The sequence below is a fragment of the Atta colombica genome, unplaced genomic scaffold, assembly GCF_001594045.1.
Source record: "Atta colombica isolate Treedump-2 unplaced genomic scaffold, Acol1.0 scaffold126, whole genome shotgun sequence".
In the NCBI taxonomy this organism is placed as follows: Eukaryota; Metazoa; Arthropoda; class Insecta; order Hymenoptera; family Formicidae; genus Atta; species Atta colombica.
Window position 1 is genome coordinate 6,967,621 of NW_017259213.1, and position 17,524 is coordinate 6,985,144.

A 17,524-nucleotide genomic window follows, 5' to 3' on the forward strand; every position below is an offset into this window, starting at 1 on the left:
ATATATAGGGCTGCAGTTTTATTTATATATATACATTTTCTTATGTATAAGTATGTTATTATTAGTATTATCATCTGAGAGTTAATATACATGTAAAATTTTCCTTGCCGTGGGTATCTCATTGGTTGCCGTGGGTGTGTCCTGAATTTAAATGAAAGAACATCATTTATATTCGCGTGCACCGACGTAATCTATCACTCCGTACTGTCTTTTACACGTCTGTTTTTTTTTTCTTTTTCTCGTTTTCTCTCTTCTTAACGCAGTACATCAGCTAAGATACTCTGCCGTCTAATATTATTTTCTATGTTCGCCCATTTAATATTCATGGCGTAGCGCGTTTGCGTGATTACCTTCATACATTACAAATGGGGTGCGCAGAAGACTAAACAGCTTGATGGTACGATCGGACGCTTATTTTTCCGCATTCTACTCCTTACTTTTTTTTTTATTATGATTAAATAATCAAGTACTTTTGACACATTGGAAATATGCTTGCTACCAAAATCATCGCTTCGCGAGTTCGCTCGTATTTGCTCCGCCTTGCCTCTCACAAACATCGTACTTTGTCGCATTTTGCTTTTGATATCATTTTTCGTTATCTCCTTTTTTTTATCATTGCGAATAGAATATGCTCTGGGATATTCGTTCACGTGGTCTAAATTATTCTGGAGATTTCGAAAATAAATCTTCCCGTCTGTATTCAGCCTTTATTCATTTCCGTGACTTTGTTATCCTCTTTGGTATGTATCATCAAGATATTTGGCCATGGTCGATGTAATAACATCATGCATATTATGTGATCTATGCAACTTACATGCCGTGGTTATTACATTTCTCGTGTAAGAATCTCTGATAAAAATTTTCTAACACTAAAAAGATCACTTTAACGGTTGCAATTTTGAATATCAATCGATAATTCCATTTTATATTTATTTTTCGTGTCTATTGCACTTCCGATATCTTGATAATTATCCTCGTCTCCATTGCGAGAATAATTTATTTAGAAAGGCTGCTGATATAGGTACAGAAACATGCCAATCCTTTTAGAGTTAAGAGTTATTTAATTCCTGCGTCATATCCTTCCGATTGACGGGTTGTCATTTATTTTATTACACTTTTACGTAATATTGCAGAATAATATGCCCACACATTTTAAATGTTCGCGATTATACAGGTCACTAATCAGTCTAGAATTTAGACTCTAAATGTAGAAGTCTTACGTCAAATCCTAAATACGTTCCGCTCGCGTAAATGTGAGACGGAAATTAAATAGGATGGATGAGACGTTAAAAGATGTAAGAAGATGCATCGAGTGACGAGGAGAAAATGTTTCTAACCCTTTAACGTCACGAGCGTCTATAAGATCACTTCGAGAACTTGTTTTCTAACATTTTAAAAACGGTTTTAATTTTAATTTCATTATTTGTCTACTTTATAGATAAGTAACTTAACGAAGTATAAATAATTAATTTAATATTATAAGTATAAGTACTAAGAAAAAAAATTCTAGTCTTCTCCAAGTAAATTATAAAATTTAAAAGTTCCAGCGTTAAAGGGTTAACGAACGTGCTCAACAAGCAGGATAATTCGAGCGAACATCCTATATATGCCTTCACGAATAGTTCAACTATGTTTCCTTTTTGCATTACCGAGTTCCAGAATTTTCTAGCACAAATAGAAAATCCGATTCTCACAATTTTTCAAATACTTCACACATCTCCCGCGCGCAATTATCGTTTGCGAGAAAAAATTTGCAATATCATAATTTACGATACGACTTCTAATTTAATTATATACGTGCCTTGCCAACCAACTGTAAATTCTAATACCATCTCGCTGTCATACGTTTTTCCTTTCTTTCATCTCCTTTCTTCTTTTAAATTAATTACAGAAATGCCTGTATGGCCAGCTAACAGCTCTCAAACAGAACAAGTCACGTAACGTTAAAATAATTTTAAAATGAATTGTGATTGATTGCAAGATGACTTTTAATAATTATTCTGAAAGAACATAAAAGTCAATAAAAAATCAAAATGACTTCATTTTAACGTCATGAAAATTAAAATGATGATTTTTTTGTTACAAAATTTGACTGTTTATTGACGTTAAGAATGAAATTATTTTGTCTTTCTCTAATTGACTTGGTATGTCTCTTGGATTTTTTGAAACCATTTTGACGTCGTTTTAATGTCACAGTGATTTGTAGACTGTTTGAATTAATAGTGCGTGTTCCGGATGTGCTTTCCAGATGAAACTTTTGGCACTTGTCCTATTGCTTCTCTTGTATATATTGCGGAGTCGCAAAGTATCCCAATATAACGTGCTTTCTTATAAGCGACGCGAAAGACACGATGAAAAATTTCGTCTTTAGGGGGGTGGATTATTCAATGGGCTCACATACATTCATCTTATACAAAACGCTAACCCTTAACGGTCCGCGTCGCTTTTATTACATTAGATATTTTTTAATCTTCCGCGTTCCAATACGCGCAAGACATCAAATTCTTTCGCATCGTATATGTGCATTTCCCTAGACTTTTTTCTTTCGAAAATACACATAATACGACGGGCTTATCGGAGCCACGTGTTAAGTGCCATCGATATTAGACCGTTAAGAGCACTCGATACAAAGTAGCCGCTAACATTGTCGATACTACGACTATAATAATCGACAGGGTCTTTTACACGAGTACATGAGGTGGAGTCATAATATAAATACGCATATCTCGCACAGAATTTTATCGATCGATCACGATAATAAGACATTAATAGATCTATCTTGTACGCTATATAAGAGTGAATGAGTGAATGAATGAGTGGACGTGCATATTTCTTGTGAGTGCGCTAAGAAAAATGTAATAAATGTTTAATTACATACTTTGTGAGGAAAACACCTCGATTTTCACAGATTCGAGTTCTTCCGCGCGTTCGCAATTACAACTGAACTTCTCGGAAGGCAAATCGATCGATTCAACTTTTTGTAACTTTCTTGATCTCAACATCAAAGCGCGTGATTAATTTTTCATTAATTTTTTTTCTGCTTTTTATTTTGCGAAGTCGATCAAACTTCCGAGATGTTCGATTAGCGCTTGATGTAAAAAAAAAAAAAGAAAATCAAAGATTCTCTCTGATTTTTTCTTTAAATTAATTCCACGTGTCCTCCTTGATTATATAATTCACGTCTCTAACATCCCTTACAGAAATTTCATAATGGAAAGTAATGATTAATTATTTATTTTGAATATTAAAATATTATTGTTCAAAACAAGTAATTTTCAGTATTAAATTAAATTTCTGTAAGGGATGAATGTAAATGCATCACGTTTTCGCACTGGGGACGCCGAAATGCGATCCCTAAATTATTCCCTCGTAACTGCACGACTTCAACAGTTGCGGAGTTCCGTAATGCATTCCTTATGCAAAGAACGAAGATCGTCGAGTGTTGGACAAAGTATATATCCTGCGTTAAAGTGCAATTGTCTAATTCAATAAGAAGTACAACAATTATTATCCGAATAGCCTAAATGGTACATGACTTATATAGTACTGCTCGATTCGCTATTACATCGCTTTGCGTATGCTTGCATTCGCTTTCGAATGAGAGTCGCGCAAATACTTGAAATACATATATGCGGTTGTTACAAATATCTTTCGAAATCGAAAATCTGTACATTTAAGTACTCTCGTTGAATATTACATGCACGTACGTTAAGTTACTCCCTATGTCGCGAACTACCCATGGTATTCGTTTATAATCAGAACTTTGATAAAGTTTATTTTTATGAGGAACAGATGGTCTCAAGAGAATCACCCCATGTATGAAATGTATTATGTTTTTACAATGTGCAGACGGGCATTCATTTATGGTAGATCTTATGTCTCGATAAAATGTCACAGAATACACACACACACACACACACACACACACACACACACACACACACACACACACACACACACACACATATGTTGTGTATGAAAAGGTCAACAAAAAATATATAAATAATAAAAATTGTTTTTACAAATAAAGTTTCTTAGAAACTCTTTAACATTAAGTAAGAGATCTACAAATTATTATCTTCACCTATTAAAACAAGAATAACTTTACCAATATCGTATTTCTTACATAACAAGTAATAAAATTTATGATAAGATGTTACTATTACATTTGAACGAAAGCAAATTCGCAGCAAGCAAATCTTTGGTTACAAAATCATTAGCGAGAAGTAAAAATTTGCGACGAGAAGTATCTCTTGATTACTCGACGGATAATAGTGTTTCCAGTCGAAAGATTTGACAGATTAAATGTACGAGACGTAGAAGGTGAATGAGTTTAGTGTGTCCCAGGAGATATATCCTTCGCGTCTTTCGGGCACGAAGATTCACTTCAAAAAATTACTCAGAAGGTAATCCGGGGAATATTCTCTATTACTAATACTATATATACACTTGGCTTGTATGAACTTGTATAAGTTCGTTCTAATTTTTTTTCACTGTAAAATCAATAACCAAGATAAAGGACACGTATTAAGAGCAATCGAACCAGTTAGAATTGATTCTACATGGAGATTTCATGAATCATCTCCAATAAGATAAGAAAGTTGCAAGATGGAAAGCAGAAACAGGGAAAATAAAAAATATGAAAAAGACAGAAAGTGATAGTATCATAACAAAAATATTATAATTTTAGTAAGTTAACACAATAATACCGCGGAGCCTCTCTATTCACAGAGGATACTTCTTTATAAAATTATCCTTTGGAATAGAACTCGTGACCCGTTTTTCCATAACTATACTTATAATATTGATTACCACTCTCTAAAAGTAGTATTATAATACGTGGTATAAAAATATCAGGAGCATTAACATTCTAATAATAAGAAAATTAAATGTCTCTACGGATCTAAAAGATAATGGTCTAATAGTAAAATTAAAATCATAATTGAGTTTTTCTCAACCGTTTTCGAATATGAAACAATATCAAAATAATTGCAACAATGATATAATTAATTTTTGTTATAACGTAACTTTGGTATAAATATGTTAAACACATTATAATCACATTATGCAAGTATACCCTGTGATTGATACGTCACAAATTGAGTTCCCATAAAACGTAGACACAAGACATACGATAAATGAATGGATATCGCACGATGCATACATTTTGCGCGTCGCGATAAGATTGCTAAAAATGAAGTATGTTAATTAAATAAACAGGTCATACCAATACAACGATTCATATTATATTGTCGACACGCAACATTTGTTTTACGCAGAATATATACACCTACCATAATTTATTTATATATGCCGCCAATGTGTGATGTAGACTGGAGTTACTTCATATATCTACTCAACCTTTTCTCGCGAAAAGGTCAGAGTTATTTTCTGTATCCGTGAATTTAATGAAACGCATAGAATTCATCGACAAAAGGGAGCTTTTCGTATGTATGCTAAGCCCTATATCAACAAAATCGCGAATCAGTTTCGCATATCACTTTCCAATTGAATTCCGCATTATGCGAGAACTCTCGGTTGTATTAAGTAACACTATAACAGAATCGAACCTAATCGTTATATCTTTTACGCATATATAAATATAAATAATATAATATACAATATATATAATATATATCAACTGTGTTTATAAATAATAATATAATTTCTATATTCACGATATACGCCGTTTTTAATGCTTCACGTATCATCGTGATAAGTAGCCTATTATGTAGAGTTATCATTTGAACAATACATGTATTAACACTCTCGCGGGAGAATAACAAGTCGAAGAGTGACACCTCCCAACGTTTGTCGCATCGTTACGATCGATTAACATCTACTAAATGGAAATTGTTATCGAATCGCATCCGTCTCATCCTTTCGGTGTGATAAAAACGTTCCACTTGGTTTCTTTTTTAATTCCTATCAAGATCATAAGTTCGCCGTAATTGACTGTCAGACGCGTTTAACATCTCTCTCGTAACTTGTCCCTTATAGTATCTCAATCGCTTAAAACATGTACTTGCGACATGTACTTTGCTACACCGCGAGTCATTGCAACGATTTGGCACGAAGAAAATAAATAAGTATCTATTTCGTTTTCCGCTGAGTAAATTGTAATAGGCCGTGCAATTATTCTTCGATCTCATCTTAAAGGGACTACTCGTATGTATTTGGGGGTACGGGCTTCGAAAGTGAAGCGATCAACGGCGAAAGTTGCTATGCTAAAAAAAGGGGTAGATTCGTATGTCCCTATATTGTCTATTCATACTGCATACCATCAAGTCTTCGATAGAATAAGATGATCTATGAATGCGAACTATGAGATAATATTCATGAAATGATGGTTGTACTTTCAACGATGAAACTGGTACGTCTTAATGTGTGTGTGTGTAAATGCGTGTATAAATGTGTGACTGAAGGATGAGCGCGTCGTAACAAATACCTTTGTCTTCTAGTATCGTAGAGCATTTTGTACTTACTCCCTGTGCGTACATAATACTTGTTCTTAAGAAATTTCGTTATTGTTAAACATCGTCGCTTCTCTACATACCGGTAAACAGATACGCTACGTTAATTTTGGTTTCGATTAACGCGCGTCTAACGGACCCACAGGGTATTCCCCGTTACACGATCCAGGGATTCCCGGCGCGGCGGCCTGTCAATCAAAAAATGACGCGCTAAGAAATTAACTACTAATTGTAAGGGATCGCAGCCTTCCTTTTTTTTTTATTTTTGGCGTTTGCGTCTATCTCTTATCGTAAATTAATTTTATACTGACTAGAGGCATCGATACGTCTTAATTTGGCATGAAGCGTATAAGTGACATTCACGAACAGCGTTCTCCATTTAAGAAGAAAAATTCGAAGCAATTTTACTACAAAATACACAGTAAAATGGGAGACGTGGTTTCTCCTTTCTGGAAAAATTTTGTGAAATATAAATACGTGGCAGCCATGTCTCTACGGAAGAGAATTTTTACGACATATTTCCTCGTGACAAAATCTTTTCCCACTTTGTCGTCCTGTACAATGCAATTTAAGGCGGCTAGAACAATCGTGATTTACAAAGTCTCGTCGCTAAAAACTGAAAATTAATTAACAACTTCGCCAGATTATAAATATGATGATAGTATCTAACACAAAGTACTATCGATATTTTTGTCACGATATCTACAAAGTTGTAGATAGAAACAAATCTAGAACCACAGATCTACGCGATGATATCATAGAAAGTTTGTACAGTATTACAATATTGTGATAACGAACTGTGTAAAGTGATATAATTTCAACTAATGTTATTATACCGCGATAAAACGTATGGATATCGCATACGTTAGTAAAGAAAATAATGTCGAATATTTAATATAAATATAAATCTAGCACAACATGTACACATATATACGTTTTTACTCTATTCTTGATCTATCTATCTATATATATATTGGTGAAAAGTTCGCAATGCGTGTGTTTCCGTGTCTGAAGAACGTTTAAAATTTCGGTACCCACACAGAGACGTTTCTCGTCAGTCTCGTCATCTCTTTAAAAATTCATTTCTCATACGTCTATCAATCGAAGGAAACAGATTCTTTGGATATGATTTTCTTGGCCAAAATCAGCCGTCGAAAGGTATTGCAACATTGAAATGGATAGATGGATAGATAAAAAATAAAAGAAAAATAGAAAAACGAAGAAGGAGATTTCGAATTGAAAAAGAATTTAGATAGAACTGCATCTTAATCCCTTTTTAGTTATCATTCCTCAAGAAATGTTGCTGTCTTAAAATGACAACGAGTAATTTCTGTCATGTGTGCAGTCACTGGTAGAAAAGACGATGAATTCTCTACTGTATGCCTTTGTTGTTTACGAATCGCATTAAAATAACTCGTCAGCGAAATTACGAGTTAATACTTCTCGGACAATATCCATAAGACATCGTAAAGACGTTTTATATTCAGGCAAGACTTTTCAGGCGTGTTTCGAACATTTTTCGCAATTATAAATTACTCGTGATCTCTTCAGACATTCATGGCGTAGTATACCGTGTTTGGAGTATTAGCCGGAGCGGACATGAGACTGGTGTTGGGATCGACGTAAGAGTTGGACATCAGCAGGACGTGTGATGTCGAGTTCGCCGGACCAAGAGCCGATTGTGAGAAGTCTCGGACGGGCATGCTGGCGGCACCTTCGGGAACTCCGCGTTCCGTTACTGCGCACGTGTTAATGATGCGTGGTAATTGCATTACCGTCGCCGAAGACCCGGCGACGGCTGTCACAGTCGCAGCTGACGATGATGACGCCGGGCACGCGAGTGGAGTGATGTTCCCTGATACGGACTGTGCATTACTACCGTAAGGCGTACCCAGAACCGATTCGCAGTTCTTGTTGCTATTAGTTATGATCCCGGTGCATTTTAGGGAAGTGGTGGCAGCGGCCGATATGGATGAGGACGAAGACGATAGGGCGGACGCCGATGCTGAAGACGATGACGAGGACGATGAGGAGGAAGACGACGAGGATGACGATGATGAAAACGATGAAGCGGCCGCGATGGAAATCGTTTGCGTTTGCACGTCCGCGGCGACGGCGACGGCAGTCGCGGTGGTACCAGCAGTAGCGGCGCCGCGTGCCAGGTGAGCCGGATACAATGGATAGCCGTCCTGGTTACTCGCTGGAATACATCTCGAGGGCGCGATCACCGTGTACGAGGATGGTGATTGCTGCGTCGCCATGGGCACGCGGTACGACGCTATTTCGCCGTGATGATGCTGATGCTGATGTTGATGCTGATGTTGATGATGGTGAAATTGCATGGGATGTACCGTCGAGTGAGGCACAGGAGAGAATGCGATGTTGGACGAGCGGAAGTCTTCAGTTTGGTGAGGATGTATGTGTAGATGTAAGGCCTGCTGGGCACTCTGCAATGGCATAGAATTCGGGTTGGAGGCGGATACGAGTGGTGGCGGTGGCGGAGGGGGAGGCGGGATGGGTGGTGATGTATTTAAATTGGAATGTGACGTCGCGGAACGATTCGTATTGTAATACAACGCCTGTTGCTGATTGGTCTTGTTTAAACGAGGATACGGATAACGCTCGATGTGGCTGGCGTAGTTCGGAGAAGAATGCGGCGGCAGGATACGTTGTATGTTCTGATACGTGGGATCCGACATGCCACTGTATGGCACAAAGTACATGGTGCGATAGCACTTGGTACTGACAGCAGGCACGGTACCGCCGGGCATCACGTTGCAGTGATAGTTCGCGATCGTCACCGGTGGGTTGCGACGTTGCATCTTCGACAGAGTGTTGGTGTATATTGCACCCGCGATATCATCGCCACCGCTGGTTCCTCCGCCGCTGCCACCACCACCACCTCCTCCACCACCACCACCACCACCACCACCACCACCACCACCACCACCACCACCACCACCCGCGATACGTAGCATGCGTGTGCTCGACAACTGTTGTTCTTGAAAGTAGTGATGACCATTTCTGTGCTCGGCATACAGGTGCGCGGCGCCGTCGCTGGACGGAGTTCTGACGAATTGCCGTGGTATCGCGTTCTCCAGATAAGTCGTGTGCTCAGAAATACCCTGGATATTCGCTGTTACCGCCGTGCTCTCGGCAATAGTCTGATATATGTCATCGATTTGCTTCTGCATTGTGTTTATGCGATTGATCGTGTTTGTATCCCGCTCGAAGCTCCCCATCGTTGCGTACGTGTCTGTAGGTATGGGAATCACCTCGTCCACTCCGTCAGCGGTCAACAGAGACTTTGCATCGATCTTGTCGCCATTTACATCGCAATACATCGGCCATATCGAGCCAGATCTCGCATCATTGTTAGCTGCACCGGCGCAAGCCGCTCGTGCTCGATGAATAGCTTCGTTGGTAGCCTCGTATTGCGTTTTGATACCCGTTACCGATGGTCGTCGATTGAACCCATAATCGTTGAGTTCGTCATCTTCCTCATCCTCTTCATTGTCTGCATGCGCGTCCTTGCTATCATGATTCTTAATGCTCTTACCGTCATAATTCTCAGATGTATTTACGGCCTTGTCCTCGGAATGATAGCCATTAATGAATGTGTAACGATCTTCTGGTTCGTTATAGCGGCGTTTTATTCGTTCCATCCTCGACTTGTCCTGCTCAACGAACGCGAGCAACTCGTCAGCGGTGTTATCGCCGATGTCGGGCCTACTGCCTATCGGCGTACATCTCGTCACATCCGGTTGACCAGCATACTTCCTATCATCGCCATTCAGAGCTGCCTCTATGTCTTCTAAACTGTACGACGAGTCCGAGTTATAGCTTATCGATTCACGGTTCGAGGATGCCAACATCCTGGAGTCATTTCGGTAATAATCGTCCTGATTATCAGAACTGTTGACTGTGACACAGGATAACGGTGCCAGACTCGCTAGTAATTGCCTTCGTACATCCGAGTTCATTTTTGTCAACGGATTTTTGGATTGGCATTCTTTGGCGAGAAGATTTCTTCCACCTGGGCCTATCCCGAGATCTGGTAGATTCGATTGAATGTTTTTCTTATGCGCGAATAGATCCGTGATCTTCCTGTAGGTAGACTGATTTGGTGGATTGTCCGTCACCAACATCGGCATTCCCATCGAATTATGCCCATGCGTGTTCGTGAACGTGCTCGCCGTCGTTGCCATCGCTGCCGCCGCCGCAGCTGCCGTAGTCATCGTCGCCGCCGTCAAGGAGTTTGATCTCGTCGACACCATCGTTGGTAAAATGGCAGTGGTTTCCGTCGAGGCTACACTCGCCGGCAGCGACTCGCACATAGGCCGTTCCTCACCCAAAGGCGATGTTCGTATCGAGAGATCTCCATCGTACTTGGGATCGCTCGCGGAATTCGTGTTGTCAGAGCTGTCGGTCGTGTCCAGGTTCTCATCGTCCTGATCGACGCACGTGAGCTGCCTGATTCGCTCCTCCAGCGACAGATTTTTTGGTCGCAGATTCTTCTTACGCGTTACCGTGTTGTACTTGCCGATCAGACTACGCCGCAGAGTGTTCCGCTCGATAGATCTTTTGATCGAGCTGGACTCGCATTCTGGCGATTCGTAGGAGCCACCAGGGACCGTCGACTTTTTAACCGCATCGAACAGCCGCAGACTCTCGGCGGTAATCAGAAACTTCTGCGCTTCATCCTGAGAGTGTTCCGAGCTGGTCGAGTTCACTTTGTTAGCCGGTACCGGCGGTGGCGAGATGAACTTTGGGTTGGGAAAGAGTTGTCTCACCGCGGAATTTGGCTTTAAGCTGTTACTAGCGAGGGACACGTTGCCCAGTTTGAAAACAAGGGACATCTCTTTCGCATCCTGCTCGCGCGACTGTTCGCCCGTTGTCGTTTGATCGCTGATGCGTTCCACTTCCATCGTCGTCGCAACTCTTTTATCGTTGCCCGTTGAATTTTTGGCGTTTGCATTACATTCACGATCCTCTGTGACGTCCGAATCGTTACACCGTGTGGTGAACTGCGCCGCGTTCTCGTGAATGATCGACGAGCCGCCTGTCCCGGGACAAAGCGCCGGATTAAAACCGTTATCCTTTGGGGCATCGCAAACGCTTTTATCTTTATCCATATCGGATCGCCCGAAGCAATCCTTCCGCTCTTCCTCGCTAATTTCCCGCACGATGCGTCGCTCCGTAACAGTCGTCATCGTTATTGTTTCCACGAGATAACGATGGTGCAGATCTAGGAACAAAGTTACCGTATATTTGAATCAAACGAGAAAAATAAATGCACTGCGAACGCGCAATGAAATTTCGAACGCTTTCGTTTAGTGCGCGAGATAACATTTTACCATATAAAATTTTTATCTCGAATATTGCATGCTACAATGAAAGTATTAGTTAGATAGGTACGTGCACCTCCTCTAATTTACTCGAACTTATCGTCTTCCACATCTTCATTTACGTCATTTTCGAAATTAATGATCATCGGTTACATAGTTATGAATTATCTATGTAAAGAAATACTCGCGTTCCGTTTTACACAATGCCTCATAATATTTTTTTAAAGATTACTACATGAACTACATCAATATTATAATACTATAATAACAATAGCTTTATTAAAGTCGCATGAGATAAAAGATGTTATATACAGATAAGATATTAGAGAGCAGCATTTCAAAAGAAGAAGGATCAACGATGATGCTGTTCTTACAAGGCTCAATCTTTATTGTAATCAATAAAATTAAAAATGACAATAAAATCAATGATGATAATAATAATAATAATAATAATAATAATAATAATAATAATAATAATAAAGAATGTATGCGAATACAAAAGCTATAGAAAAATACTAAGCTATAAAAAAAGATTTTCTCTCTCTCTAGATCTAATTAATATAAATAAAAATAATAAAATTTATTAATGATAAAAATATTGATGATAAATTAATACAGTTAAAATTAATACAAATAAAAATGATAATAATAGACGATAATAAATATAGTCAGATACAAAACTTTATATAAATAGAAAGAAGATCATAAACATTGATACATACATTAATACATACAGATATATAAAGATGTAAGAGCTCATAGAATAAATAATGTAATCGGCGATTAAAGAAATTATGAACAAATACTGAGGCTTAAAGAATACAATACTTAAGATGGATATAATATATTCACTTATATATGAGAAGCAACGAATCTGAGAGTACAAATAGAGAAAAAAGAATGAATATCAATAGATAATGAGTTAAAGTAGTTTACAGCAAAATATGAAAAGGCAGCCTGAAAGTTGTGAAGAGGGTAAGAGGATTATAGTAAAGATTGAAAACATGTAGCGTTTTCCTGTTATAGATGATACTTGATGCAATCGAAAACATAAATAATGCCTGCAGGACAGATTGTATTTCTAAAAATAAATCGCGATAAAAATACTCAAGTAATTTGAAGTGAAAAAAAGATATACCGGAATGAGATGCCCGATGTTGTTTATCCTGTTTTTCTTGCAAATTTTTCTGATTGCCGTCGTGCACTGTGTCCTTACTGCCCTGCGTATCCTGTTCATTCCCACGATCCTTTGTTTGCGATTCGCATTCTGGAACATAAGAGGCAAGATCGAACTCATATACATCTTAGCTCACGTCTTTACGCAATTATGCGCATCATTATGACTCCATTAAGCACGCGTGTTTATTACAGGTTTCAAGACAATAAGATGATATGTGAAACGTATATTATATATTATAACTCACTAACGATCTTTGGATAATATGAGATCCTTGCAGAATTTGTTACGCAGTGCGTCAAATCTGCCATATTGATAGCTGCGAAAAGCGAAGTCGAGGTGTCTGATACAAATGCCATTTTTGTACTGCAGTATCTCATTAAGACCTCGCTAGAAACTTTATCTGTTATCAGGTATGTGTGTGTTACGACGTCGTGGTAGAGATACGCGGAAGAGATATATGAGGTGTGTCAGAAATCGCGTACTTTCCTTTGATTTTATTGAGATCACTTCCTAGGTAGAGAAACACCTGCCTCTCATTTCCCGAAAATTTCATCGAACGCCATTTTTTTTCTTTCTTTTTGATATAATATACAGTCATTAACGTGCATTACTTAAGTTGCGAGTGAAAACTTTACCGAGAAAAAATTTGAATCTGGATGATCACTCTCCAAAGATCGTTCAGGTAGTCCATCATAAATTAAAATAAATTCGACAATAGATAAAGTCAAATAAATAAAAAAAACATATAAAGACTGTACGTTCATCAATCTTTAACTGTTTAATTTTTGTTATGAAATTATGTGAAATCTCGGACAGATTGTATCTACTTCTCACAATGGATTCTGGTTACAGGCGAGATTTAATTTTTTTTAAATGAGACTCAATTTTTCTTAATTTTGGTACGTGTATATTTGATATACATGTATTTTATATTGAAATATTTATATTAAAGAAATGAATATTTCATCTAATTAAAAAAAAGAGTTCTTTTTAAAATAATTTGACGATAGAATTGTGGTATTTCTAAAGGGGAAACTTCTCATATAAACGTTATCAAAATCGAAGGAGTTTCCTAATTAGAATAGTTATTGGTCTAACCAAGCGATGGCCATCGATGTTTAATGTACTTTCAAAGTCGCACCGTGTGTATCGAGCGATTGACAGCTTGGAAATAACTTCTGCAGTTTCTAGCACTCCTCTATATCGTAATGTTTTACCATATATCACTTACCGTGTCACAAGAAAACGAAGCTTGTTTTCCGACTTACCAAAGAGTTTGCAGTGTAATATATTTAAACCATGTAAAATATTTGTACCATGAAATATCGCGATTTCGTGTTGTATTTCAAAAATTGCGAGAATTAAAAAAGGATTTTTTCCAGTAAATATATATTTCTTCTTTGATTTTATGCCAAGCAAAGATAATCTTGTTTGAGCATAAGGTCAAAGAAAAAATATGTATTTAATGGAAAAAGCCCGAACATAAAAGTCTGTTTTACATATAATTTACTTTGTATAATTTTACCACATATTTGAGTCCAAGCTTGGACTTATTAAAAAATGTCATATTAGGAGAAGATGCATGTGTTTTTCCTTCACATTCGTATGTATCGCAACCTGTTGCGAATTTAAAGTACACACGAACAATAAAGATTTTACATTGCGAACTTTTGTGTCGGACACGTTTCAATAAATCTAATACGTTGTTTCAATGAATCTAATGTACGTTGAAAATTTGTTTAGCTCATGTGTGAAATGTATGCGGGGAACTATAAGTTATGTAAAAATACAATTCCTAAAAAGTACTTTAAATATCTTTTATTCTTCTTTTGTTGTAAACTTCGAGATTTTGTAGAACCCCAAACACCTGTACCTAGTCTAATATGCCTCCTAGAAAATTTAGGCATACTATTTCGTAGCATAAAATGCAAACAAATTTAGTTAGAAATATAAGTGTTCTTACCGAGTATCTCCCGGGGAAGTACCGGAGTTACGCTAGGCCGCGCTTCCGGTGAGTTGATATACACGAATAAACCTATACTCTATAGCTATATACATTGGCATTTTGCGTGACCGCGATTATAGATCCTGATCAGAGTTTTTAATCGATTAATATAATTACGGATGACAGCGTTCTACGGATTACCGATGTTTATAAAAATGTTATTTGAATTATTTTCTCTTAGACAGCAACTATTGCTGAATTTTCGATGCTAAAAACATTGAATGCTCCTTTAAAAAAAATTTTACGATACGATGCCTACGTTTAAAAAAAAAAGCGAACGTTATAAAAAACTGTTATATTGTAACTATCGAAATAGAATGATTCTGAATATTTATAGATTCAGATATTTTTCCCTTTTAAGCTTTCTTGATATTCTAAAGAATGCGCATAAAAATCCTGCTATGTTCTTAAATGGTTTACCAACCGTGGCTAGACTCATGAAAAACAATACCATTATTATATTCGCATCCTGTGTGAAGGGATATCGTGGGACTGTTTCTCGGTTATGTGTGAGAAAAGAGCTGAACAACGATGCAATTCTTCTAATTTGCACCTTTCCATTAAAGCTGATAGATTTAACTTCAGATATGTAGCATCATCATTACTTTCATCATGCATGCTATAAGTGTAACATAAAGCATATAAATTAACATATTTTTTTAAATTATTTTATTACAATACGCGAGCATAATACGTTATTACATTTCGAAGTTATTCCCTTTTCGCAAAAGTGACTTCACGTCTACGAGAATGGTTTTATAAAAAAGTACAGAGATTATAATTTTTCAAATATACATATATAATCGATTATATAATCGATATCGATTTTTAAAAAGGAAAGTATATCTCTCTTGATCAAACAATAATTTTCGTTCGAATTCTATCCAATGATACATCTATATTTTGAAACTGAACGTTACAGAGAAATATTTTAGGAAAAATATTTTATTGTAAATAATAGCGAAAAAGTAATAGATTTAATACATGTGCAGCAAATCGAGCATTTAAAGTATAAATAGTATTAAATTCTATATACATCCGCAATAGACATAGAAAAAAAGCTTGTTTAAAGCCGAAAAAATTCACTTTGATTCTACAATAAGAGTAATTTTTGACAATATTCGAAACAAAATGGGTAAATAAAATTCTTCCAAACGAATTTCTCTGTAAAGAATTCACAATCAGATATTGTCAATAGAAATCGTGGACCGTTGTTCAAATAGAAATTAGTGTATAAACTTCTAGTGAAGTGCGAATAGCGCCTAGTTTTCGAAAAAATTATAGACGTAAAAATCGGGATGGAAAGAGGAAAGACAACATGCAGTCTTATATCCGTTATGATTTGGTACCGCAAATGATTAATGTTGCGAGTGTTTTAAATGAATATTTTACACGGTTGTTAGATGATAATAACGGACTGCATTAGATTTTCTTTTCTTCTCTAATCAGCAAGGTGATACGTATCAAAAGTTTTTCTGAATGTTAAAGTAGTGTACGTTATGGTTTACGTTGTGTTAAGCTTTTGTGCTACGCGACTGTTCGTTGCAGAATATTATGAAACTATTCTCTTCCTTAACAAGAAGAACATTTGTATGGCTTTTTGATTTTGCTTTAAATTTATGTAGAGAATTCGTATTCATTTCTTACATTTTTAACATAATAATTTTAAGTTATTATCTTTATATTATATAATAACGTTTATTATATGTTTATTATATGTTTATTATTGTATTATTTTTAATTGTATTATTCTTCTTCATATAATAAAAAAAGGTGAAATTTACAAAACAGATAAAAGTCATGCAAATGAACAAAAATAGTAATTAGTTCTTTTGTAAAAATTAAATGTCGCTTAATCAAGCAACGATATTTTTACTAAAATATATTCTTATTCAATTACAGAAGAGGTTATGCCTTAATTTTCAATTATCTAAATGAGAATCTGGGAATTGAAGAGATCTGCTGTTTGCGAGCAGTTAATTCCCTACTAAGGGAATATTTATAGATATAGATATATATAAAGCTTCGTTAGATTCCTCAAGACAATCCTCAAGACAAAAGTGCAATATTCAGGTAAAGCAATTTTCGCAATTGCTCAACTGTAAATTGCTTGCCTAATAAAAAAAAAATTGGCTTTTCCCCTTCAATATGTTATTAAAGATCGAATTTTGAATCCAGGTCGAATTCACAGATAAATTGCGATTTAGAATTAATAAGACGATTATAAAATAATCGTTTACCTAGGGAAAAAATGTTGTTCTAAAAAAATATTTTACTTTTGTTACATACAAAGAGTTCATCTTTTCTTTTCAAATTCTCATGTTAGTAAAATTGCAACATTCAATCGATTTCCGTAATCACTCATCTATAATTACTTCTAATAAAAAAAATTGGCTTTTCCTTCAATATATTACTGAAGATATTATTGAAAGTTGCTTCTTGTGTGTGTGTGTGTGTGTGTGTGTGTGTGTGTGTGTGTGTGTGTGTGTGTGTGTGTGTGTGTGTGTGTGTGTGTGTG

The 17,524-nt window shown here is 36.6% G+C and overlaps 1 protein-coding gene across 1 annotated transcript in view; it reads right to left on the bottom strand.

The window, feature by feature from the left end:
• Positions 1 to 7,979: 7,979 nt before the first annotated feature.
• LOC108684177 overlaps positions 7,980 to 17,524 on the bottom strand; it is a 12,046-nt gene continuing 2,501 nt past the window's right edge. The window contains exons 2-4 of the mRNA XM_018188336.1: positions 12,960 to 13,088; positions 9,436 to 11,721; positions 7,980 to 9,351 (exon numbers count right to left, since the gene is read on the bottom strand). Of these exons, the coding sequence (XP_018043825.1) occupies positions 8,021 to 9,351; positions 9,436 to 11,721; positions 12,960 to 13,088 (3,746 nt within the window). The 3' untranslated portion in view covers positions 7,980 to 8,020. The remainder of the gene's footprint in view (positions 9,352 to 9,435; positions 11,722 to 12,959; positions 13,089 to 17,524) is intronic.